Here is a 23,090-nt window from a genome sequence, read left to right as displayed (position 1 = left end):
TAGTTCCACATGGATTGATGCTAGGATCACTGTTGTACATTTGGATAATGATTTAGACTCATGAATCAGCAGCAGATGTTCATCATTTGTGGGTGATTTCAAACTGGGGTATGCAGTTAATACCATCACAAAGTACAGCTAGACAAGACAAAGGTTGGATGGGAAGAATAACGAGACCATATATCCCCTGAAAAATGCATCTCAATAGACAAGAGGAATAAAAATATACTTCGGTTAAAGTATGCACATTTTTAGAAATAATATTGTAAATTAATAAGAAACACACCAGGATTCATTTCTGCAGAGACAGAATTGAAAAACAGCAAAGTTAAACTTAGATAGAACCTTAGTCATACCAATCAGTCTGAAGAAGGGTCTCGACCCGAATCGTCACCCATTCCTTCTCTCCAAGATGCTGCCTGACCTGCTGAGTTACTCTGGCCTTTTTGTGATACCTTAGTCATACCAAGCTTGGAGTATATTAAATATTTCTAATCAGCTTACAAGAGAAGATATGAAAATATCTAGATAATGTTCTGTGCTATTTTGTTAGTGAAGGCTTTACTAATGAATGTTAGCAGTTAGCATAATCCTCTCATACTGTATTGTTGCTGGTCTGCCACCTTGTGGTAATAAAATAAAATTAGATATTTAACCAAATTTAAATAAAATTAGATATTTAACCAAATTTAAATAAAATTACACACAAACATCTCATGTCATTGTACACATTCATGTCAATGTGTAAAGGTGGGTTGGAGCTTGCCCAGCCAGTGCAGAATTTCAAGTATTATTGGAGATCTTAAAAAGTTCATGATATGAAAAAAATGTTTAAATATAACAGCATTTAAAGGAGAATTTTTTGGTGGTGTCCTAACAACAGTAGAAACTGAAATATTCCCAAATATGTAGTGATTCCACACTTCACATTGCAGTGAATGCACCACTCAACATTCTAGGTATCTTCCCTGGAAAATAGTGATGAGGTGTATCTGAGAAGGGATAAAGGAAATCAAAGTATCTAGAATCTAGGGGCGGCACGGTAGCGCAGCGGTAGAGTTGCTGCTTTACAGCGAATGCAGCGCCGGAGACTCAGGTTCGATCCTGACTACGGGTGCTGCACTGTAAGGAGTTTGTACGTTCTCCCCGTGACCTGCGTGGGTTTTCTCCGAGATCTTCGGTTTCCTCCCACACTCCAAAGACGTACAGGTATGTAGGTTAATTGGCTGGGTAAATGTAAAAATTGTCCCTAGTGGGTGTAGGATAGTGTTAATGTGCGGGGATCGCTGGGCGGCACGGACTTGGTGGGCCGAAAAGGCCTGTTTCCGGCTGTATATATATGATATGATATGATATGATGATGATAATGTTTGTTGACCCAAGGAAACATGCCAAGGTATTGCCAAGCGATATCTCAATATTCCACAGGTACCAAAGCGTGCGTGTCACAAAACGTTCCTTTTATATGTTGACTGTAACCATACACAAAGCACATTCTTCGCTTTTACCACAGCAGACTTGAAGTACCATTATCTTGACCATGCTGGAGCTGCCCTGCCTCCCAGGATCACTTTTTGCACTCTGCCATGCCCTTCCCCACACCCTTGGGCCAGGTGCAGAGGATCGATTTTTTTTTTGTTCTGCTTCACAGTGGATATGATCATGTTTGGCACGTGGCTGTTTAAGTGACTAACACTGTTGGTTCCAATCAGAATCCCTGGCATAACTGCGTTCAAGACATTATTGATTTATTTGACATACTGTAAATATAGAATATTTAACTCTGGTCCAGTTATGGTAGGTATTAACTACAGCAGATCAAAGCCCACGTGCTGACAGTAACAGTCATTCAGTCTATGTGATTATCAACTTTCAATGTGCTGAATTGTGAAGCTTGTTGCTGACTTAGTGGCTGTGATGTTTTAATATTTCACATCCAACATATTTAAATGTTCTGCTTGGTGTGGACTCACTGATGTATCTGTAACTTGGTGCACTCAGTGAACTGCTTACAGATAGACACAAAATGCTGGAGTAACTTCGCAGGACAGGCAGCATCTCTAGAGGGAAGGAATGGGCGACTTTTCGGGTCGAGATCCTGTATTCAGAGCAGGTGAACTCATTGGTGTGCCAGCCCTCAGAGTAGATGAATGGCCTGTTCCTGTGTACGCTTGCTAGTCTCTTCAGTCTACCAAACAGACCGTGTTTCCCATACTCACCAGTGAATTCCCTGGTGTCTCACCAATTGAGATGAATCATCCAGTCATTCGCCACACACAGAGGTGGTGAATGACCAACCCTTTGTATGAACGTGATGGTGAGTCAGCCGGGTGGATGATGGAATGAATTATTTCCCTCACTTGAACCAAGTGAACAGTTTCTCTCCAGTGTGAAGCTGTTTGTCTCTGAATAGTCTGGAGATCCCAGTGAGTTGCTTCACACCCCACAAACAGGAGCCTCTCCAGATGTAAATCTGCTGTGATCTGCTGTAAGGAGAAGGAGGATGTGAATCACTTACCATTTACAGAACAGGTGTACGACATATGCCCTGTGTAAATGTGCTTGTACATTATAAAGACATTGGATCACTTTTTAGTTTTTATCAACATCTAAATACTGAAGTGTTATTGTTGCTGTTAATGTGAAGATGTTTTTAAAGCAAAATTAGAAGTGTTCCACTGGACTAATAGAATAAAGTCAAGGGTTTGTGCAAATTCTGTTAAGCCATTTTGGACTCTTTCATCATTTAATTATTAGTTGCAATATGTTAAAGATTTCATTCTGTAATTTTAATCATTTCAGGTTTTTTTCTTTGCTGGTACATGATTTTATTTCAAACCCGCTTGGGAAATATCCTTGGTAGATTGTTGGACAGTAGAACAGTATTAGTTAAGGAAAATCATAAAGCTGCAAGTACTGAAATAATAATTGCCCACTTCTGCCTTTGGCCTCCCTACAAACAAATTACTTTGTCAACAGCTTATTGCCTCAGCCTATCACAGAGATTACCTTTTTCTTTGTCATTCCTTCCCCATCTACCCTGCAACTTAAAACAAATTTGTCTTCTCTCTTTCCCAGTTCTGATAAATGCAGTTTGATCTGAGTTTATTCTGTTTTGCTTTCCATAGAAGATGGAAATTATTACAGGTATTAGCCAAGATTGTCTGCTCTGATCATTGAGGGGGAAATGTGAAGGTGAAACTAGAACAGGAAGAGGCCATAAGGCCCTGAGTGAGACCCTTTTCTACCATTCATGCTGATCTTGGCTTTTACTATACTCAATGACTCAATCTCCATATCTCTCAAAAATCAAGAATGTCAAAGATTTGTGGTTCAATCAGAGAAGATATTCCTCCTCCTCAACATCTAATAGGTCAGAGGAGATGGAGATACAAGCGTGGGAAAGCTCAGTGCCATCCCTATAGACAGAATGGAGGTGTTCATTCAATTAACATTTGGTTTTTCCAATGCAGAGGAGATGACTTTGGGAGAAGTAAATGCGGTGCATAAGTGCATGCAGTTTGCTGCCTCACCTGAAAGGACTGTTTGGGTCCCTCTATTGTGAGAAGGGAAGAGGTAAAAGTGCAAGTGCAGGTGCAGGCTCTCCTTCCATTGCATTAGAAGGTGCTCTTAGAAGGGGAATGGATATTAGTGTTCAAGGTGGAGGTACTTTTGTATCGAATTTCATAACCTTTGTGACGTTTGTGGGTTCTCATTTACACTCCTCTTCTCCTGCTTTCAATGCTGCTTATAGTGATTGGTACTGGAGAATCCACAAAGATGAAGCACAAATCAACTGCACATCAAGAGTTGTCAGAATAACAATTCCCTGTGTTATGGATTCCAGCAGCTCTTTAATGTACATCAGAGTGGCAGAGCGGTAGAGTTGCTGCCTTCCAGCGTTTGCAGCACCAGAGATGTGGGTTTGATCCCGACTGCGAGTGCTGTCCGTACAGAGTTTGTACGTTCTCCCCGTGACCTGCGTGGGTTTTCTCTGAGATCTTCAGTTTCCTCCCACACTCCAAAGACGTACAGGTTTGTAGGTTAATTGGCTGGGCAAATGTAAAAATTGTCCCTAGTGGGTGTAGGTTAGTGTGCAGGGATCGCTGGGTGGCGCGGACCCGGTGGGCCGAAGGGCCTGTTTCTGCGCTGTATCCCTACATCTAACCCGGCAGCGTCTGGACAGTGAGCGACACCTGTGCAGCGTCTGCAGACAGTGAGCGCCACCTGTGCAGCGTCTGCAGACAGTGAGCGCCACCTGTGCAGCGTCTGCAGACAGTGAGCGCCACCTGTGCAGCCCGGCAGTGTCTGCAGACAGTGCAGCCTGTGCAACCCAGCAGCATCTGGACAGTGAGCGCCACCTGTGCAGCCCGGCTGTGTCTGCAGACAGTGAGCGCCGTCTGTGCAGCCCGGCAACGTCTGCAGACAGTGAGCGCCGCCTGTGCAACCCGGCAGCGTCTGCAGACAGTGCAGCCTGTGTATCCCGGCAGCGTCTGGACAGTGAGCGCCGCCTGTGCAGCCCGGCAGCGTCTGGACAGTGAGCGCCGCCTGTGCAGCCCGGCAACGTCTGGACAGTGCAGCCTGTGCAGCCCGGCAGCGTCTGTAGACAGTGAGCGCCGCCTGTGCATCCCGGCAGCGTCTGCAGACAGTGCAGCCTGTGCATCCCGGCAGCGTCTGCAGACAGTGCAGCCTGTGCATCCCGGCAGCGTCTGGACAGTAAACGCAGTCTGTGCAACCCGGCAGCGTCTGCAGTCAGTGAGCGCCCCCCGGCGGCCGCCCCCTCTCATTGTTGCTGGTGTCAGCTGAGCAAGATGGCGGCGACGCTGGCGCTGGGCGGCGGGATCGGCCGCCGCGTCCTCCCAATGTCGTGTAAGTGTCGGTGGCTTCAGCTCAGCTCATCGGGCCCCGGCCCGCGTTTTAACCCGGCTCCGGCAGAAAACCGACTCACGTATCGGGTGCGGAGAGAGTTTGCAGCCGGTGTTTACTCACCGGCCCGGGGTGTCGGCAAGGCCCGGGTCGGGTCGGGTCGGACCAGACCGGCCTGTGATCCGCAGCCCCCGTCACACCTGGCCCCAGGTTGGCCATGCTGGGGTCTCTCTCTCTCTGCTGAGCTACTCCAGTACTTTGTGCAGTTTTATTTTTGCATCTACAGTTTCTTGTTTCTACATAATCCAGAACATGTTCTCAACCTTCACTCACCCTTGAGTAAACCACAAGTGCTGGAGAAACTCAGCGGGACAGGTAGCAACCCTGGAGGGAACTGACAGAAAGCGTTTGGTGTTGGAACCCTTCTTCTGTAGCTGCTTCACTCACCCTTCACTGCCCACCACCCCCACAGTGTGTTTATAAGCCACAGTTTTGTTTCTGCACTTGTGATGATGATGATGATACTTTATTGTCACTTATACATAGCTAGGTGCAGTGACATTCTTTGTCTTTGCATACAAAGTGCACAAAAGAGTTGCCACAAAGGCACTGACAAAATTGCACAAAGTACTCATCTCTTCTTCGTTTCCCCCACTCTGAGTCCCCCTTGGTTCTTGGTGATATGGACCGTCCATTTTGGAGTGACCTCGTCCTCGGGGCCCTGTCCTTGGCCCGACTCCAACCTGACCTCGTCCTCAGTCTGATCCGACCACATTCACAGGGGCTTGACTTGTCCTCGGCATGACCTGACCTGACCACGGGACTCCGACCTGAGCGCTGGGCCTTCGAACACTCGTTCCGCGTCAGTTTCTCCGTAGGCCATGGCACCCTGTGCAGCGAGGAGTCCTCCGTCTTCTGACCACTGCGGGCGAGTTAGGCCTGCTGGCCCGGAGTGTCCCGGCATGCAGCTTGCCGTGTGTATAATTGTTGGTTTAGGTTTATTATAGTAACGAGTACAATGAAAAGCTTTGTTTTGCATGCTATCCAATCAGATTGGATATACCAGATGTAAACACAATCAAGTCAAACTCAAGTACAATGTCTATCATGAGCAGGATTTTACTTCTTCTTCCTGTTAGTTTTAATGTATCTGCTTTTGTTATGCTTCACATACGAGCCTTCAGTCAGCTGATGCCAAACAACAGGGCAAGGGGAGTGGAATAATTTTCCTCAGAGCCTCTAAAGTTGGATGAGAAAACATGTTGAGTTAAGTTTGAGTTTAGTTTGCTGTCATGTGCTCAGTGAAAAGCTTTAGTTGTGTGCGAACCGGTCAGTGGAAAGACGTACAGGTATGTAGGTTAAATGGCTGGGTAAATGTAAAAAATTGTCCCTAGTGGGTGTAGGATAGTGTTAATGTACGGGGATCGCTGGGCGGCACGGACTTGGTGGGCCGAAAGGGCCTGTTTCCGGCTGTATATATATGATATGATATGATGATAGAGCAATGGGGAAGATACAGAGTGCTATATATAGTTCTCAGCATTGCAGCTCATCAGTTTCATAGACAAAGTCCAATGTCCATAATTGGGTAGAGGTGAATTGGATAGTACTCTCGACTATGGAAGGACCATTCAGGAGCCTGAATGGTCCTTCTGCTGGATGGGAGAAGAAGGAATGACCAGGGGCAGGGCAGTCTTTGATTATGTTGGCTTATTTTGCAAGACAGTGTGAAGTGTAGAGGGAGTCAGGTTGCACATCTGTTCTGTGTGATGTACTGGGCTACATCTACAACTCTGCAATTTCTTGCGGTCTTGGGCAGAGCTGGTCCCAAACCAAGCAGTGGTGCAACCCAGCAATATGCTTTCTGTGGTGCATCTGTAGACATTTGTATGACTCATTGGAGACATGCCGAATTTCCTCAGTCTCTTCAGGAGATGTTGGTGTGCCTTCTTGGTTGTCGCATCAATGTGGTTGGTCAACAACGGATCATTGCTTATTATGAACGCCAAAAAACTTGAAGCTATCAACCATTTCCACATCGGCAGCAATGTTTGCACCAAGTTCAACTTAAGATATACCATTGGTTCTAGTATTTGAACTTGGAGAATATCACCATGTTCCTTCATCCACTATGTACTTCCATCAAAATATTCACAGTTAGATACTCCCTCTGCCTGTCTTGTCACTTTCCCATGTACAGAATATGGAATTATTCTGCATCCTGCTTTCCCCACGTCACAATGTGCAAATATGGAAAGAAAAAAAGGAGTATTAAAGTAGGGTTAAAAGTATGGAACGTGGCTGAGTGTATTTTAGGAGCTCTGATGGGGGGAAAAATTCCGTCAAATATGTTATAATAGCGATAATCCACAAATATGTGGTTGTTAGAGGAGTTATGATTCTGTATCTGAAGGTTACTGTTTGAATTGGAGAAGTCCAATGAACGAAGAACATATCAGATGAACCCCAAATAATGTGTAGGCGGATGTGATGTTTAGCCACCTTTGTTAATCCTATAATGAACTAAACTGTTTAAGATCAGAACAAATAAATTCCATTGCCACTTGAAATTTTACTTCATCCTAGAATGTTTGTTTTGTAATGTGCCAAAATTTTATATTTTTAAAGGAATTGTGTGATTTTTTCCCTTAAATCGAGCAAATTTCATTGCAGATACATTTGTTCATTTTTCCATTGATTTCCTTCATTTTACAAGGCTGCTAATTTCACTTGGATGTAAACTGTTGAATAATTGAATCTTTTGTAAAATTTTGCTTGTGTGGATGTGGAATACGAATTTTGGAGTGAACCAGTGGTGCTGACTTGGAAAGTTAAATGAATATTTATTGGGTCTGTTTAAAAAAAACGTAGTATTTTCTTATCCTCAAATGTTTACTATTCTTAGGGGCTTTTCCTGAATTGTATTGTTTTTTTCAATTTGCTACATTAATTGCAGGTAGCAATTTCTTATCGGTATATAAAAGTTTTTTTTAAAACTATATTTAATCATCATCTATGCAGTATTTCCTACAGATGGTAATTATTACCTGTTATGAATTGCATGTATGCAGATAACCATATGTACTTACATTATGTTGCAGGTGTTGTGTCTCCAGGCTTGGCCTCGGCAGTGTCTGTCTTAATTCAGAAAAGGAATATTCACCATGCTGTTATACCCGCTGGTAAAAGTGGTCGATCATCTTTCAGTGGGATTGTGGCGACTGTTTTTGGAGCATCCGGATTTCTTGGACGATATGTGGTTAACAGACTTGGTACGGTCGAACACTTAAATTAATTGATCTAATAGACATTAAGGATATACATTCTTTAAACACTTTGTTCAACATAGAAACGTTCTTAAACATCAGTGCATTAAAGAAAAATGTTATTTTTAGACTTACTGCATTGCAAAGGAGTTCTTGCTAAGAATGCTACAGTTCCAAGTCTACATTATGACATCTATCACATAAGAACTTCAAGGAAAATGTATTTGCTATAAGAATGATTGAATCCCCAAAACTTGACATATCAATAGTAATTATTTTTAAAATTAGTTCCACCTCCTGTACCCATTATACTGCCCAATGAAGGCAAGCTTGGTAAATGCCTTCTTCAGTAACCTGTCTAGTGCCGCTTCTTTCATGGAACTTTATATCTTCACCTCTGGGTCTGCCTGTTCTACAACACTCCCCAGTGTAAATCCTGTCTTGGTGTGTCTTACCAAAGTGCAACACCATGCATTTATCTGAATTAAACTCCATTTGTCATTCCTCAACTCACTGTCCAGTTAATCCTATTATAATCTTAGATGGCGTTCTTTACTGCCCACCATACCACCAATTTTAATGTCAGCCACAATCTTACTAACCATGCCACCCACATTTATATCAAAATCCTTAATGTAAGTATCAAATAACAGTGCACCCAGCACCGATTCCTGGGGCACACCAATTGTTGCAGGACTCCAGTCTGACAAACAACCTTTTTACCACCAAACTTATATTCTACCTTCAAGCTAATTTTGTATCCAATTGGCTAGTCACTCTGGATCCCAAACCATTTCACCTTCCAGATCAGCCTATCATGTAGTACCTTGTCAGAGGCCTTATTAAAGTCCATGTAGACAATGTCTATGCACTATTCTCAACAATCTTGCAAGCACCACCAAATGGCCTATATTGTACTACAGGCAATGGTCAAAGAATTAAAAAAATATTCTGACATTGGATTTTAATTGATTCTGATAATATTTGTTCAATGAGTTTGTTGCAGGCATCCAGGTACCCTTCCCAGGCTTCAATATCATTAAGATTCTGTTTAATATCAAAATATTTCCCTGTTTTTAGGGCGGATTGGCTCTCAAGTAGTCATCCCATATCGTTGTGATCCATATGATGTTCACCATCTCAAACTTATGGGTGATCTTGGACAGCTGACTTTTCTAGTGAGTCTCATTTACTCTTGTAAGAAAATGTGAAGCTTTAACTGGTTGATGTGTTTGATAAGTTTTAAAGTGATAATATTGACATACTGTGCTACAGTTTCTCTGGCTGCAGTATAATGATTTTCCATTAAAATTAAGAGGGAGAAAGCAGTGATCGTGTGGAAATGTGTGAGTAAGTCATCCACACTCACAGCTAGTGGAAGCTGCTTTCACTTGAAGTGCTGTGATGAGAGAGTTAGCCTTACTTCAGTTGAAAGTAAATTTACCTGAGTTCAACGTTTGTGGGTTTGAATCTGACTCTACAGATTGAAGCACATAATCCAGGCTTACTGTAGTTCTGGCCTCTTTGTTATCCCTAAATTTAACCTTTAGCACTGCCATTTATGCCTTCAGCTGCCGAGAAATTCCTTCTCTTTAATTTCATGCTTCTCTTGGGTTATTTGGTGTGCCTCTTAAAATGTTTATTCCCCTGCCATGATATTGCATACATTGTTCATCTTCCAGCTTCCATGAGATGCCACGGGATTTTTTAAACATTAAGTGGACCACACAAATAAAAGTATTAGTCAGAAGTGCTGTCCTTTAGATGAGATGTTAAACCAAGACATAATGACACTCCCATCTTCCACCTGCAGCCCAAACCCTCCCCTTACAGGTGCATATGAAAGGCCCAAAGGCACCACGCTGAAGAAGAGGAAGGAGGTTATCTCTGGTGTCCCGAATAATAGTAATTGTCAATGAATTAAAACAGATTATCGTGTCTCTGGTGTTGTGTGAATTTAGTATACAAATCAGTCTCCTACATTAACACAGTGACTGCAACACTCTAAAAATATATACTTAATCTATATATATTACTAAAACTCTCATCTTGTTTGTTTGTTTGTCAGTTTATTAGTTTGATTGAACGTACCCGAACTACAGCCAAAACGGTACACGATAGCGCAACAATTTTAGGCCCACCCTACTCACCATTCGCCTGCGGTCTTGATTGATCAAGTTTTCTTACATTTTAAAAGCAATGAACTTAATAACCTTTAATAAATGCACTCCCCCCGCCGCCGGGAGGACTGGCGCCCGTCCTGGCATGCCCCGCGTCTGACCTTCCTCCTGTGGTGCAGTGCGGCGGCAGAGGGTCAAAGAAGATGGCCCTCGCCGTCGAGAGAGGTTTGCACCCAATGGGTCCACGGCTCACTCTGGCCGCCCGGGACCGGGATGAGTGTCTCCCTCTCCCCTTTCCTCTTCCTCCTCACCCGCCCATGGCCCCGGGGGAGACTCCCCGGCCAACAACGGGTCCACAGGTCATCAGTTGGGGGAGGGTTGCTGGGCCCGCAAGAGAGGTTTGGACCCAACGTGTCCTAGCCCATCTAGTTGACAATAAAACACACTGGTTATCTCAAGATTGAGGATGGTGGTTTAATTTATCCTGTTAGGGCAGCGTTTTTTGATTCCACGTTCTTAATGTGTTATATAAACTACTGGGCATATAGAGACAGTTCAACAGCAGTGGGCACAATGGTAAATTTAGGATTTATTTATTGGTGTAGATATGTATCATGTGGTTGGAAACTAACTGTATTTTGTCCGGTGGCAATGATCCAGTCTAAGGAATTGGTTGAAATTAGTAGCTGCTTTGGAAGCAGAGAGATTATCCTCTTGCTGCTGTAAACTGACTGGGTGCATTTCATGCAAACTCTATAGTCACATGTAAAGATCCATCTTTCCAATACATTGACGCTGATAGTTGGATTTAAACTGAAATAGAAGTGAAATTATCCTTGAAATTTGCCACCCCAAATAATTTAGATATGGCAAAATATTATGAATAAATATATAATAAATTATTTTGGTTTCCAGTTTGGGGCTGTTGCATGCAAGATGCCACTATACGGAGATGGTGAAGTTCCAAAGCTTGACTGCGATTTATTCTTTCTATGAAGCAATACTTTGATTTGATTTTATTTCTATTAGGAATGGGATCCTAGAGATAAAGATTCCACCAGACAAGCTGTAGAATGTTCCAATGTTGTTATTAATCTTGTCGGAAGGGAGTGGGAAACCAGGTAAGTGCTAATTTATCAAAGCAAAAATAATAGTTGTTTTTCAGTACATTGTTTTACAAGGAATACTTTCTTTTTCCTCTGGACAATGGAATCTGGAGTTATTAGGTGAAACTTGAAAAAATCTCTGGTGGCCACACTGTGAGAATACAGTTTGCTTCTTAGTTTTTTCCTTTTTTTCCCCAAAGTATTTCTTGGCACTAATGTTGCGCTTAACTTGGCAATATTTCATAAAAGTGACTGCCAAAAACATTATATTTTAAAATTGTTTTCTTTTGCTATTGTCACTTACTGTTTTTCTTTTTTTTTATAGTAATTTCAAGTTTGACGATGTCAATGTCAAAATTCCACAAGATATTGCTCTCGCCTCAAGGGAAGCTGGAGTTGAAAAATTAATCCACGTTTCTCATCTGAATGCTGACATGAAGAGTAGTTCAAGGCTCTTACGAACAAAGGTATGAAGAACAGCGCATTATGAAAACCTTAGTCTTGAGCAAAGTATTCCGAATGATTAAAAACATGCGCACTTTATTCTCTTCTATCAGGCTGTTGGAGAAAAGGTTGTGAGAGATATATTTCCAGATTCCACCATCATCAAACCATCTGAAATATTTGGAAGAGAAGACAGTTTCCTAAATTATTTTTCACGTAAGAAACTTTTTGAAGACACCAGAATGTTTTGAATCACAATTAGTCAATAGAATTGATAAAATATCTTTGATTTGGCTTGTTACTCTGTCAAGTAGACCTCTTTGTCTATAGAATGATATAGGACATAAAAGCAGACTGTTGATGCCATGAATCTGTCCATTTAAATCAATGATTCTTTATTGTCACATGTACCAAGGTACAGTGAAATTCTTTTTTTACATACAGTTCAGTGAAGTATTACTATATATAAGATTAAATACAAAATGTATAGAAATAGTCCGCTGAGACAATTTACAAGAGTGCTAGGTTTTGGCACCATTCTCAAAGTCCAAGTTGCTTTAAGCGCAGCTGGCTTTAAAGACCCAATGTCCTGGCAACGTTGCAGGGTCAGCCTGGCCAAGCAAAGTTGTAGGTGTCCTCCACTGCTACTCCACCGTTCTGTGCCGCTGCAGGCCTGGTCTGCTTCTTACACCCACCTTTTTACAGATAACCCCCAAATAGTTTACTTTGAATACATATCTAGTTGCCTTTTGAAATTTCTTGTAAAACCTGATTCCATCACCCTTATAGGTTTCAAATCTTAACTTTTGTATATAGTGGGGGGGAAATATATTTTCCAGTATAATTCATTATTTTAAATCGATGATCTCAGGTTAAGTGCCCAAGTCAGAAGAAACCGTTTGTCCATTCTTTCCTTATCATAATTATTGTTTTAGGTTTCCATATAACAATCTATGTTGTATGACAGACATTCCCAACTTCTGCAATCTCTCCATCTAACGGAACTTTTTCAATTCTGATATTAGTTCAGTGAACCATCACTGTGTTTTCTGCTTTTAATGTTTAGCATAACCTGTTTTTGTATTCATTGACCCTATTTACAAATCCAAATCTCCATGTGCTTTCTTAGCTGCTTTGTCAAGCAGCCTTGCACCTTTGGGATTGGTGAATATACACTTTCAAATCCCTATGAATTTGCATCTCTTAAATAGTAAAAGGGGAAACTAAGTTCCCTTTCTATTGCACCTGTGAAAGTGCATTATTAACCACTTATCCGCATCATCTGCATATAACACAAAATGCAATAATGTTAATAGCATGCTTAGGACATTCTGTTGCGTGACTCTCTCCAGTTAATAAAATGTCCCTACATTTACACTATCAGCCTTAATTAAGTCAGGATAATATATATGAATATTAGGGCGGCACGGTAGCGCAGCGGTAGAGTTGCTGCTTTACAGCGAATGCAGCGCCGGAGACTCAGGTTCGATCCTGACTACGGGTGCTGCACTGTAAGGAGTTTGTACGTTCTCCCCGTGACATGCGTGGGTTTTCTCCGAGATCTTCGGTTTCCTCCCACACTCCAAAGACGTACAGGTATGTAGGTTAATTGGCTGGGTAAATGTAAAAATTGTCCCTAGTGGGTGTAGGATAGTGTTAATGTACGGGGATCGCTGGGCGGCACGGACTTGGTGGGCCGAAAAGGCCTGTTTCCGGCTGTATGTGTATGGTATGGTATGGTATTTGATAGACAGCAGGAGAAGGGAAAGACATTGTGGCCTTCCATCACAGTGAGGAGAGGACTGGAGGAGACTCACTGTGATGGATGTTTCTTTGATGGATGTTTCTTTTTTTGTGTGTTTTTGGGGTTGTGTAATTTTAATGCCTATTTAATGCTTTTATTGTTGGACTGTGGGTGACTGAATTTCGTCCAATATTGGATGACAAATAAAGCTATCTTGAATCTTGAACAAATTTAAAAATTCGATAATATTCCTCATATGACTATTTTTTTAAAAAGCTCATGGAACTAAAAGCAAGTTATTAAGTTGGCTATTAAACTTATTGAGGGTGAAATGGTGAGGACTTATGACAGATATTTAGATTACCATTTCATGCATCCTATTATTTTTTTTATAAAGAAGGCACTTTTACATGTTTGTTGATCATGTAAAGATAGATAACATTGTGGGTAATGTAGATGGAAACATTCAATTACAAAGAAATGCTAATAGTAAATTGTAAAATAGTTATGAAATAGTAAAATCACAGAAACACTGAAGGACCAAACAGATTTGAGTATCTATGAATGTAGAACATTACAAAGTCTTGGAGAGTAATTATTAAGATTTATTGAACACTAGCCTTTATATCTGGAGGAATGGAGTGCAACAAGATTATGTAACTGATGTAAAAAACCCTGCTTAAATCACATCTTAAAATTGTAATGAGCATTTCAAAACCTTAATTTTTAGAAACACAACATGGAAACAGGCCCTTCAGCCCACTGAGTCCATGCTGACTGTCGATCATCTATTTGCACTACTTCGATGTCATCCCACTTTCTCATCCACTCCCTACACACTAGGTGCAATTTATAGAGGCTAATTAACCTGCAAATCTGCAGATCTTTCGGATGTGGGAGCAAATCGGAGCACCCAGAGGAAGCTATCACAGTCAAAGGAAGAACTTTCAAACTCCACACAGACAGCACCTGGCGTCAGGATCGAACCATGGTCTCTGGAGCTATGAGGCAGCAAGACTCGCAGCTCCACCACTGTGCTGCCATTGTCTTGAGTTCTTAAGTTCCAGGACCATTCTCCTGCCTTCTGCTGATAACCCCTGACACCCTTACTAATCAAATAGGTTTATACAAAACAAAATCAAAAATATAATATCAGTGTACATTAACTGAGGGTAAAAGTTAGATTTAAGATTAATAAAGGTCACAAAGTTAGAACCAAAGTTTATTTTGGATAAGAGAATGATTTCTACTGGTTAGCATCTCCTTCAAGCATTGGAGCCAACCCAGACTGTTCGAGCAAAAAATATTCAGTAACAAAAGGCTGAATTGAATTGAATGTGGAATCAGAACTTCCTTTTAAATTCATTAGTGGAAGTATTTTACTTTATCATATTATTGACTAATGAAACACCAGGAATATATATTGCTGGTTTTCATGGAAATAAATGTTCTGTCTGTCGCTAAATAAACTAATGACACACTTTCCTATTTTTAAGTACATATTTGAAGAGGAGTGCAATTTTTATCTTCCAGAAATGCGGTGGTTTGGGCGTGCCACGCCACTTATTTCTCTGGGCAAGAAGACCGTGAAACAGCCTGTGTATGTATGTACATTAGAAAATGGTTTCTGATTTATTTACATTGTTTACCAATAATTATATTCCTAATTCTTTCAGTTAACTAAATAAATAAACTTGTTTTTTTTCTCTTAATAAATAGGTGGTGGATGTGGCTAAAGCAATTGTAAGTGTGATTAAAGAACCTGACTCCATTGGGAAAACATACATTATAGTTGGGTAAGTTTTTGTTGGCCAAACAACTACTTCTTGCTCCTTCTGCCCTTAATCTCACCCCTACCTGTTCTCTGTGCCACACATAGTTTCATTGTATTGGTTTCTCTGTGGCTTTTTGACAAAATCGGTCATTCTTAAGAACCCCTAACTCTCCTTTGATTAATGCTAGCCCATTTTATTTTCATCAATTTTTCCTTTCTCACTTGTTCTCTTGTGAGGGTAGTATTATAACCGTGTCACTTTACAGTCCAAATCCTTCAAAGCTTTACATCTAGCAGTCCTTTATAACTTTCCTTCCAAGTCCTTAAACATTACTACACTCATTTCAGATCTCTTTAGCCTGGTTTCTGTTCTGTGTAAAGCATTATAATGTTGTTAACAGTAATCTTAGTTAGTGACACTTGGTCCATTAATTCTTCATTCTTTTGGTAGTTCACCAATCCTCTTTGAAAGTAGACACAAAATGCTAGAGTAACTCAGTGGGACAGGCAGCATCTCTGGAGAGAAGGAATGGGTGACGTTGCGGGTCGAGACCCTTCTTTAATCCTTTTTGAAATATTCTTTCATGCTATAATGTACCCACTACATATTTCAGTGTTTCTCTGCTCCCACACAGTTACTCTGTATCAGACATTCTCCAAGTCAGCATCAGTGAATCAGAAGCTCGTCTATCAAAAATATTGTGCCTCATGTCGCATCTCAAAATATACAATCTTAATGTGCTATGGTGCAAATCTTGCAACAGATCTGTCAAATGTCCATGGGTTTACTACCTTGGTGCTCAATGTGCACAGGGATCCCCGTAGAGGTCAGAGAGATGTAGCATGGAAACATCCCCTTCAGTCCACCATTGCTCTGAATGGTCTGAAGAAGGGTCTCCAGAGATGCTGTCTGTCCCGCTAAGTTGCTCTAGCTTTTTGTGTGCACAGTTTAAATCAGCATCTACTGTTCCTTCCTACACATGGCTCTGTCAGAACCCACAAGAGTAGATTCCCCACCAACTGCATGAAAATCTTTATTCACAGCCTGAAGAAGGGTCCCAACCTGAAATGTCATTTGTCCATTCATTCCATAGATGCTGCAGAACGCACTGAGTTCATCTGGCACTTTATTATTCACAGTTTGAATTTCTGTTTGCCTAAATCACTAATGTATCTTCCTGCTGTCCAGCAATCCTTAATGACCACTTTATAAGCCATGGTGGTGATTGAGCTCTACACCATTAGTAAAAATAACAACATTGTTTCTTGTGCTTCATTAAAATGATATGAGAAAAAATTATACATCTGTAAGGAAGCTTCCTTCAAGGAGGTGGCTCATTTTCCTTAGCGTCTCGACCCAAAATGTTGCCAATCACATCTTCCAGAGATGCTGCCTGACCCGCTGAGTTACACCACCATTTTATGTTTTACTCAGGATTCCAGAGTCCGCAGTTCCTTGTGTCTCCTTTCAAATATCTGCCTGAGATTTTCATTAGATGCTTTCACATAATTCCCATGTACACCTTTAATACTGCCATTCTTACAGCAGGTTGGAATGATAGTGTTATTGGTTTATATGAATGTAAATAATCATCAATACTTGTCATTTATTACAACAGTTCAAGAATTGTAATGGAACTAAAATGTAATTATTATATTGGGCTAAACTTAGTGGGATGAGGAGTTAGTGGACGGAAACGAGAAGCCCCTCAATGACCAAGCACAGACTAGGCAAATACTTTGTCGAGCACCTGCGCTTTGTGTGCCGTGGCCATCTGGAGCTCCTGATTCCTGCTCCCACACTGACCTGTCTAACTTTGGCCTCCCCTACTGCCCAGGTGAGGGCAAATGCAATCTAGAGGAACAGCAGCTCACATCCTGCCTGGGTACTCTACATACCCAACGACATGAACATTGTATTCTCCAGTTTGGGGCCAGTTCCTTCTCTGTCCCTGTCTCATTCCTACTGATCTACCCAGGTTCTCTCACATATCTTCTTTTCAACCCCATTCTCAACCCCATTTCAACTCCCTATCGCCCAGTATTTTCCCCTTCTCCCACTGTTGGCATCTGCCACTGTACCTCCCTTATTTGGTTCCATGCTCCACCTTCTCTTCTTGGATGATTCTATCATCTGCAGCCCTTTGTTGCCTGCACCTATCACCTCCCAGCCTCTTGATATTTCCACCCTTCTTTCTTCCACCTGAATCTATCTGCCATTCGAGCCTTCCTCACCTGGATCTACCTATTGCTTGCCAGCTGTTACCCCATCCCTATGTCTCTCTATACTGGTTAAGGGTCCAAGTCTGAATTGACACCTCTCCATTTCCCTGCACAGATGCTGCCAGGCACACTGAGTTCTGCCAGCAGACTATTTGTTGCTCCAGATTCCAATCTCTAGTGACTCTAGCTTTACTAGCTTCTCTGCCTCCTTTAAGTTCTGATCCAGGATCCCAGACCTGAAACATTGACTTTGTTTCTCTTCCCACAAAGACGATCTGAATTTTCTGTGATTAAAAATAAGTATGTTATTTCTGGTTCAGTATCCATACCCTAATAAAATATTTCCTTCATTTAACAGACCTCATCGATACCTTCTGCATGACCTTGTGGAATATGTATATGCTGTCATGCACAGACCGTTTATTGCATACCCATTGCCAAGGCCCCTCTATCAGTAAGTACCTGAAAAAGTAAACAATGTGACACAATACACTGCTATCCATGATTGTGCAAATGGAAAATTACAAGTTACCTGTCTCCATCAGTTTTCTCTTGGCTTTTAGTTGAGAGGATTCTCCTTTGGATTTCAAACTAATATAAATGCTTTTTAAATTCTTCTGTAACCTCATGGTTGTTGATATGGCTCTGAAATGTTTTATTGGGTCAGATTATCTGACTGACAGATCGCCAACCACAGGGAGCTCCCTGGGTTTTGGAAGCTCTTACTTGGGGAAATCTGACCTAATGCAAATTCCCCAATATATATTTAATGTTTTGTCCTCAACTGCAATCTGTGGTTGAAAATTCCACCATCCATCACCTTATCTCAAATGTTCTAAATATTTAAGGCAAATAAGATACACCATATATAAGGAAACATAACAAACCCTTACGAGGGATTATTTTCATGATATTACTGCTTCATACATGTCAGTGAAAATTGATATTGACTTTGACAGCCAATCAAATTTATGAGAATCTTGTTATCTCTTGTTAGCGTACAGCACATTGGTTGAGTTAATTAAAAAAACTAAATATCTGTTTTTGTTTTGTACTGAGACTATTGATTAAAGGGATGCTTGGTATCACAAAGTGCTGGAGTAACTCAGCTGGTCAGGCAGCATCTAGGAGAGGGAATGGGTGACGTTTCGGGTGGAGACCCTTCTTCAGATGCTTGGATCTTAGATGCTTGGATGGACCAGGGATGCTTGGAATGATTGAGATTATCAAGGTTTTAAGGAAAATGAATGAGTTTGATTGAATCAATTTCTGCAAATTGGGGATTCTTGAAATAAAAGGACATAACCTAAACATTGGACCCAGACCTTTCAGGACTGTAATTGGATGGAAATAACCTCCATGTGCAGAGAGGTAGAAACTTAGGACTTTACTAAAAATGGCAATTAATGCTGGGCCGACTGCTAATTTTAAATCCCGATTTGTCAGATAACAGTCACCAGTTTCTTATTAGAAGACAGACATCCAGCAGCTGTAGAGGTTTACATCCCACAGGACAACATATTTTCCCCTCTCTTCAATCATTTTTTCTTTTCCAGCAGCTCAACTGTGATTGACAAAGTTTTGCTACCATCTCTCAGCTGATCCCACAACATTTTGTGCAATTCAGCCTCTCCTGGTTTCTAACCCCCTTCAAATGTTTTTTTTTGATTTTCTCTCTCTACTTGCCCTTCTATGAAAATTAAAACGTGTTCAGCCATTAATTTTTCAACCTAAAATATTAATTCCGTTTCTCTCTCCACAACAAATCATTGAGTTGCTGAGTATTTATTGCAATTTGGTTTGAGACCATTTTAAATTGTTAGTCAATAGTCAATAATAATCTGTTAACTGATTTTCATTTTCTTCTCACAGTTTGGTAGCACGGCTGTTTGAGTTGAGCCCGTTTGATCAATGGACGTCACGAGACAAAGTAGACAGGGTATGTTTGCACTGTGACCATATTTCACACTATTAGCTCAGTGCTTTCAATATAATTATACCAGAAAATATAATGCCTTTTCTGAAAAAGGAAAATAGATTGCAATGGGGAAATATTTAGAGATTCAGAAAAATGTTATCTGAGAACGTCTGAAGCAATTGTCACACATGCATTATCTCAATTCATTTCAGTTGCACATCAGTGATATGAAGTACCCTGACCTTCCTGGTCTGGAGGACTTGGGAATTAACCCAACGCCCATTGAACTGAAAGCAATTGAAGTTTTACGACGTCATCGCAGGTACCGCTGGTATGATGCTGAAATTGAGGTTGCAAAACCAGCTACACCTGTGAATTACTAATGTTTTAGAAGATGTCCAACCTACTTCTCTCGTAATGTACATAAGTTGAAATGTTCTGTTTAAAATAAATAAATATTTAGAGCTGCGTTGCTTGTGGTCTAATAAATGTTTCAGGATAAGACTGGAAAATGGCTTTGGTCAGCCACAATATTCACTTGATTTTGACTGTAGGTTTGGGTGTTAAAGATATCATTTGCATCTGAGTCCAGGTGATGCACACAAGACTTTTGGGCACAGGGCCTAAATTGCAATTTCATTGTTACACTAAGGGAACATTGCATTTTTTGAGGTGCTGTTTTTTTTACATGTTCTGAACACCATTACAGTTCAGAGTTTATTACTCAGCTAATGAAGGTTGATCCATCAACCGATTATAAAACTGGAATAGATTATTTAATCTTAACCCCATTCTTCCATTCAGTGAACTGGGATCTAACTCCATATCTCTTTGTATCTGGTTAACAAAAATCTCTCAAATTAAAAAGTAAAATTAACCACTGACTTTGTATTATCTCATTTTCAGATATAACCTTGAAACATATACCACGTTTCTAATGGTATATTTTTTTATAACTTTACTCCTGACTGAGATCCCTCATTTAGCCCATAACCATCCACGATATGTGTGCTCCAATTCAGCATTTTCTACATTCATGATTTTACTAATTCCACAGTATTTGGGATGATTTCAGATCCTTGGCTCCAAAACTATTTTCCTGAGCCTCCTTTGCCTTTTTTTTCCCTTGGATGCTCCTTAAAACCCACTTCTTTGATTACTAAGCATCTGTTCATTTTCCCCTTAATGTCAGAATTTTTTTGATCGTGCTACTGTGCAATAGGCCCTAACTTTTAGCAGAATTCATGTCAAAATTTAATTTATTTTGGCAATGATAGTCTGTGTTCCCAGGAATATGATCTTAGTTGATTCATTCCCCATGCAGCTTAACCTTTGTATAATTCAGATGAATCCATACTGCACCCACCAAGGCTAACATATTCTTGCTAATTTGAGGCTTGATAGAATAGATGCAGGATGATACTTCTCCACCTAGGATATCTTGAAATGGGAGTTTTGGAACTCAAGATCAGTCATTCAGGTCTGAGATGAGATGGTTAGATAGAGCTCTAGGGGCTAGCGGAATCAGGGAATATGGAGAGAAGGCAGGCACGGGTTACTGAGTGTGGATGATCAACTATGATCACAATGAATGGCGGTGCTGTCTCGAAGGGCCAAATAGCCTCCTCCTGCACCTATTTTCTGTTTCTATGATATGTTTTCACCCAGCAGATAGTGAATCTTGGAATTCTTTACTCTAGAGGACTATGGAAACCCAGTAAAGATTTATCAATTTCTGGATATAAAATGAATCCAAGAGACATGGGGTTGGTACAAGATAGTGGTACTAAGTTAAATGATCTGCCATAATCTTATTGAAAGATGGAGAAGGCATGAGGAGGCAAATGACCCACTTTTAATTCTGATGGGGTTTTTTTAATGTATTTTGTGGTGCAAGTGTACTTGATGTATACTGTGCAGTCTGGCGAGGATACGATTTGATGTATGATAACTTCTGTCCACTCATTTTGTGCTTGTAGATTTTTTTTTTCTCACCTCACACGTAACCATGTTGCTTTGATTTATTATTATCACATATACTGAGGAACAATGAACATCTTTGTTTTGCATGTTATCCAGGCAATTCATACCTTACATGAATACATCAGGTAGTGCAAAATGAAACAGAGTGCAGAATATTGTGTTACAGCTACAGTGAAAGTACAGATTTAAAAAATGCAAGGGCTGCACTTAGATTGGAAGATGTAATTAATTCTTAGCATATGAAAAGTCTGCAGCAAAGGCGTTACACAGACGAGTGTTAGTTGTAGTGGGTGGTGTGTGGAACTAAACGCTGGAGGAACCAATGTGAACTACAGCCCACAGAATGCATTGCCAGCATGGCCCAAGTGCAAATGTATAGAAAGGAACTGCAAATGCTGGTTTACACCGAAGATAGACACAAAATACTGGAGTAACTCAGTGGGTCAGGCAGCATCTCTGGAGAGAAGGAATGGGTGACATTTCAGGTCAAGACCCTTCTTCAGACAGAGTCAGGAGAGAGGAAGATACAGAGATATGGATGTGTAAAGTGTGAAAACGAGAGATCAAAAGGAATGAGTTTCAAGGAAAATATAGAATAGATCATTGATAGCTAGGGGAAGGTGACAAAGCAAACAGATAAAATTTAATCGGGAACAGTCAGCCCAGTTGGAGAACTAGGATGGGGAGGGATGGAGAGAGAGGAAAGCAAGGGTTACTTGAAGTTAGAGAAATCGATAGTCATACCACTGGGTTGTAAGCTGCCCAAGCGAAATGTGATGTCCATATGAAAAATGAGATGCTGTTCTTCCAATTTGCATTGAGCTTCACTCTGACAGTGGAGGAGGCCGAGGGCAGAAAGGTCAGTTTGGAAATGGTACGGGGAGTTAAAGTGTTTAGCAACCAGGAGGTCATGTGGGTTTAGGCGCACTGAGCTGAGTTGTAGGAAGAAACTGCAGATGCTGGTTTACACCAAAGATAGACACAAAATGCTGGAGTAACAGCGGGACAGGCAGCATCTCTGGAGAGAAGGAATGGGGGATGTTTAGGGTCAAGACTGTCTGAAGAAGGGTCTCGACCCGAAACGTCACCCATTCCTTTTCCCCAGAGATGCTGGCTGTCCCGCTGAGTTACTCCAGCGTTTTGGGTCTATCTTTGGTGTAAACCAGCATGGTGAACCTTCTTGCGTTTGAGGCAGCAGAAGTTATGTAACGCCCTCCAGGTGCTGTAGCCAGTTCAATGTGCTGTTGTCGAGGGCCGTGAGGTCTACCCCTCCACCAGGGGGGCGCAGGACAGCGCAGTCAAAAATGACATGCGCTGTTTGCTGGTCTGCTCCACACACAGAGGCTGCTAATGAACACAACCCCCAACAATGCATGTTGGCTTTGAACTGGCCGACCCCTATGCAGAGCCGGTTATGGGCGACCCACTCTTTGCGGGGCATGTTCGAGCCGGGTGGGGCTGTGGTGTTCGGTGCGACAGTGAATTGAGGAGGACGCAAAGTCTGTTCCCAGCTGGTTCTCCATGCTCCTAGTATGTTGAAACCGGAGCCACAGAGGGTTGCTGCGTGACGGGAGAAAGGGTGACGAGATGACAGGCGTTGAGGTCCCAGTTGCTGTGAATCCTGGGTGAGCGGGCGCAAAGGATGT

General features: G+C 41.4%; 1 protein-coding gene across 1 annotated transcript; it reads left to right on the top strand.

The window, feature by feature from the left end:
* The first annotated feature begins 4,737 nt into the window (after positions 1 to 4,737).
* On the top strand, positions 4,738 to 20,296 carry ndufa9a (NADH:ubiquinone oxidoreductase subunit A9a). Its single transcript, XM_078419820.1, has 11 exons — positions 4,738 to 4,869; positions 7,968 to 8,138; positions 9,213 to 9,310; positions 11,282 to 11,373; positions 11,684 to 11,825; positions 11,916 to 12,018; positions 15,080 to 15,150; positions 15,266 to 15,342; positions 17,902 to 17,997; positions 19,416 to 19,482; positions 19,674 to 20,296. Exons 1-11 carry the CDS (start codon positions 4,812 to 4,814, stop codon positions 19,842 to 19,844), a joined length of 1,146 nt encoding a protein of 381 aa, XP_078275946.1. The 5' UTR covers positions 4,738 to 4,811; the 3' UTR covers positions 19,845 to 20,296.
* Positions 20,297 to 23,090: the final 2,794 nt, after the last annotated feature.

Source organism: Rhinoraja longicauda, chromosome 23, assembly GCF_053455715.1.
Source record: "Rhinoraja longicauda isolate Sanriku21f chromosome 23, sRhiLon1.1, whole genome shotgun sequence".
NCBI lineage: Eukaryota > Metazoa > Chordata > Chondrichthyes > Rajiformes > Arhynchobatidae > Rhinoraja > Rhinoraja longicauda.
Note: the sequence above shows the minus strand (reverse complement) of the source record. Positions and strands in the feature narration are given on the sequence as shown.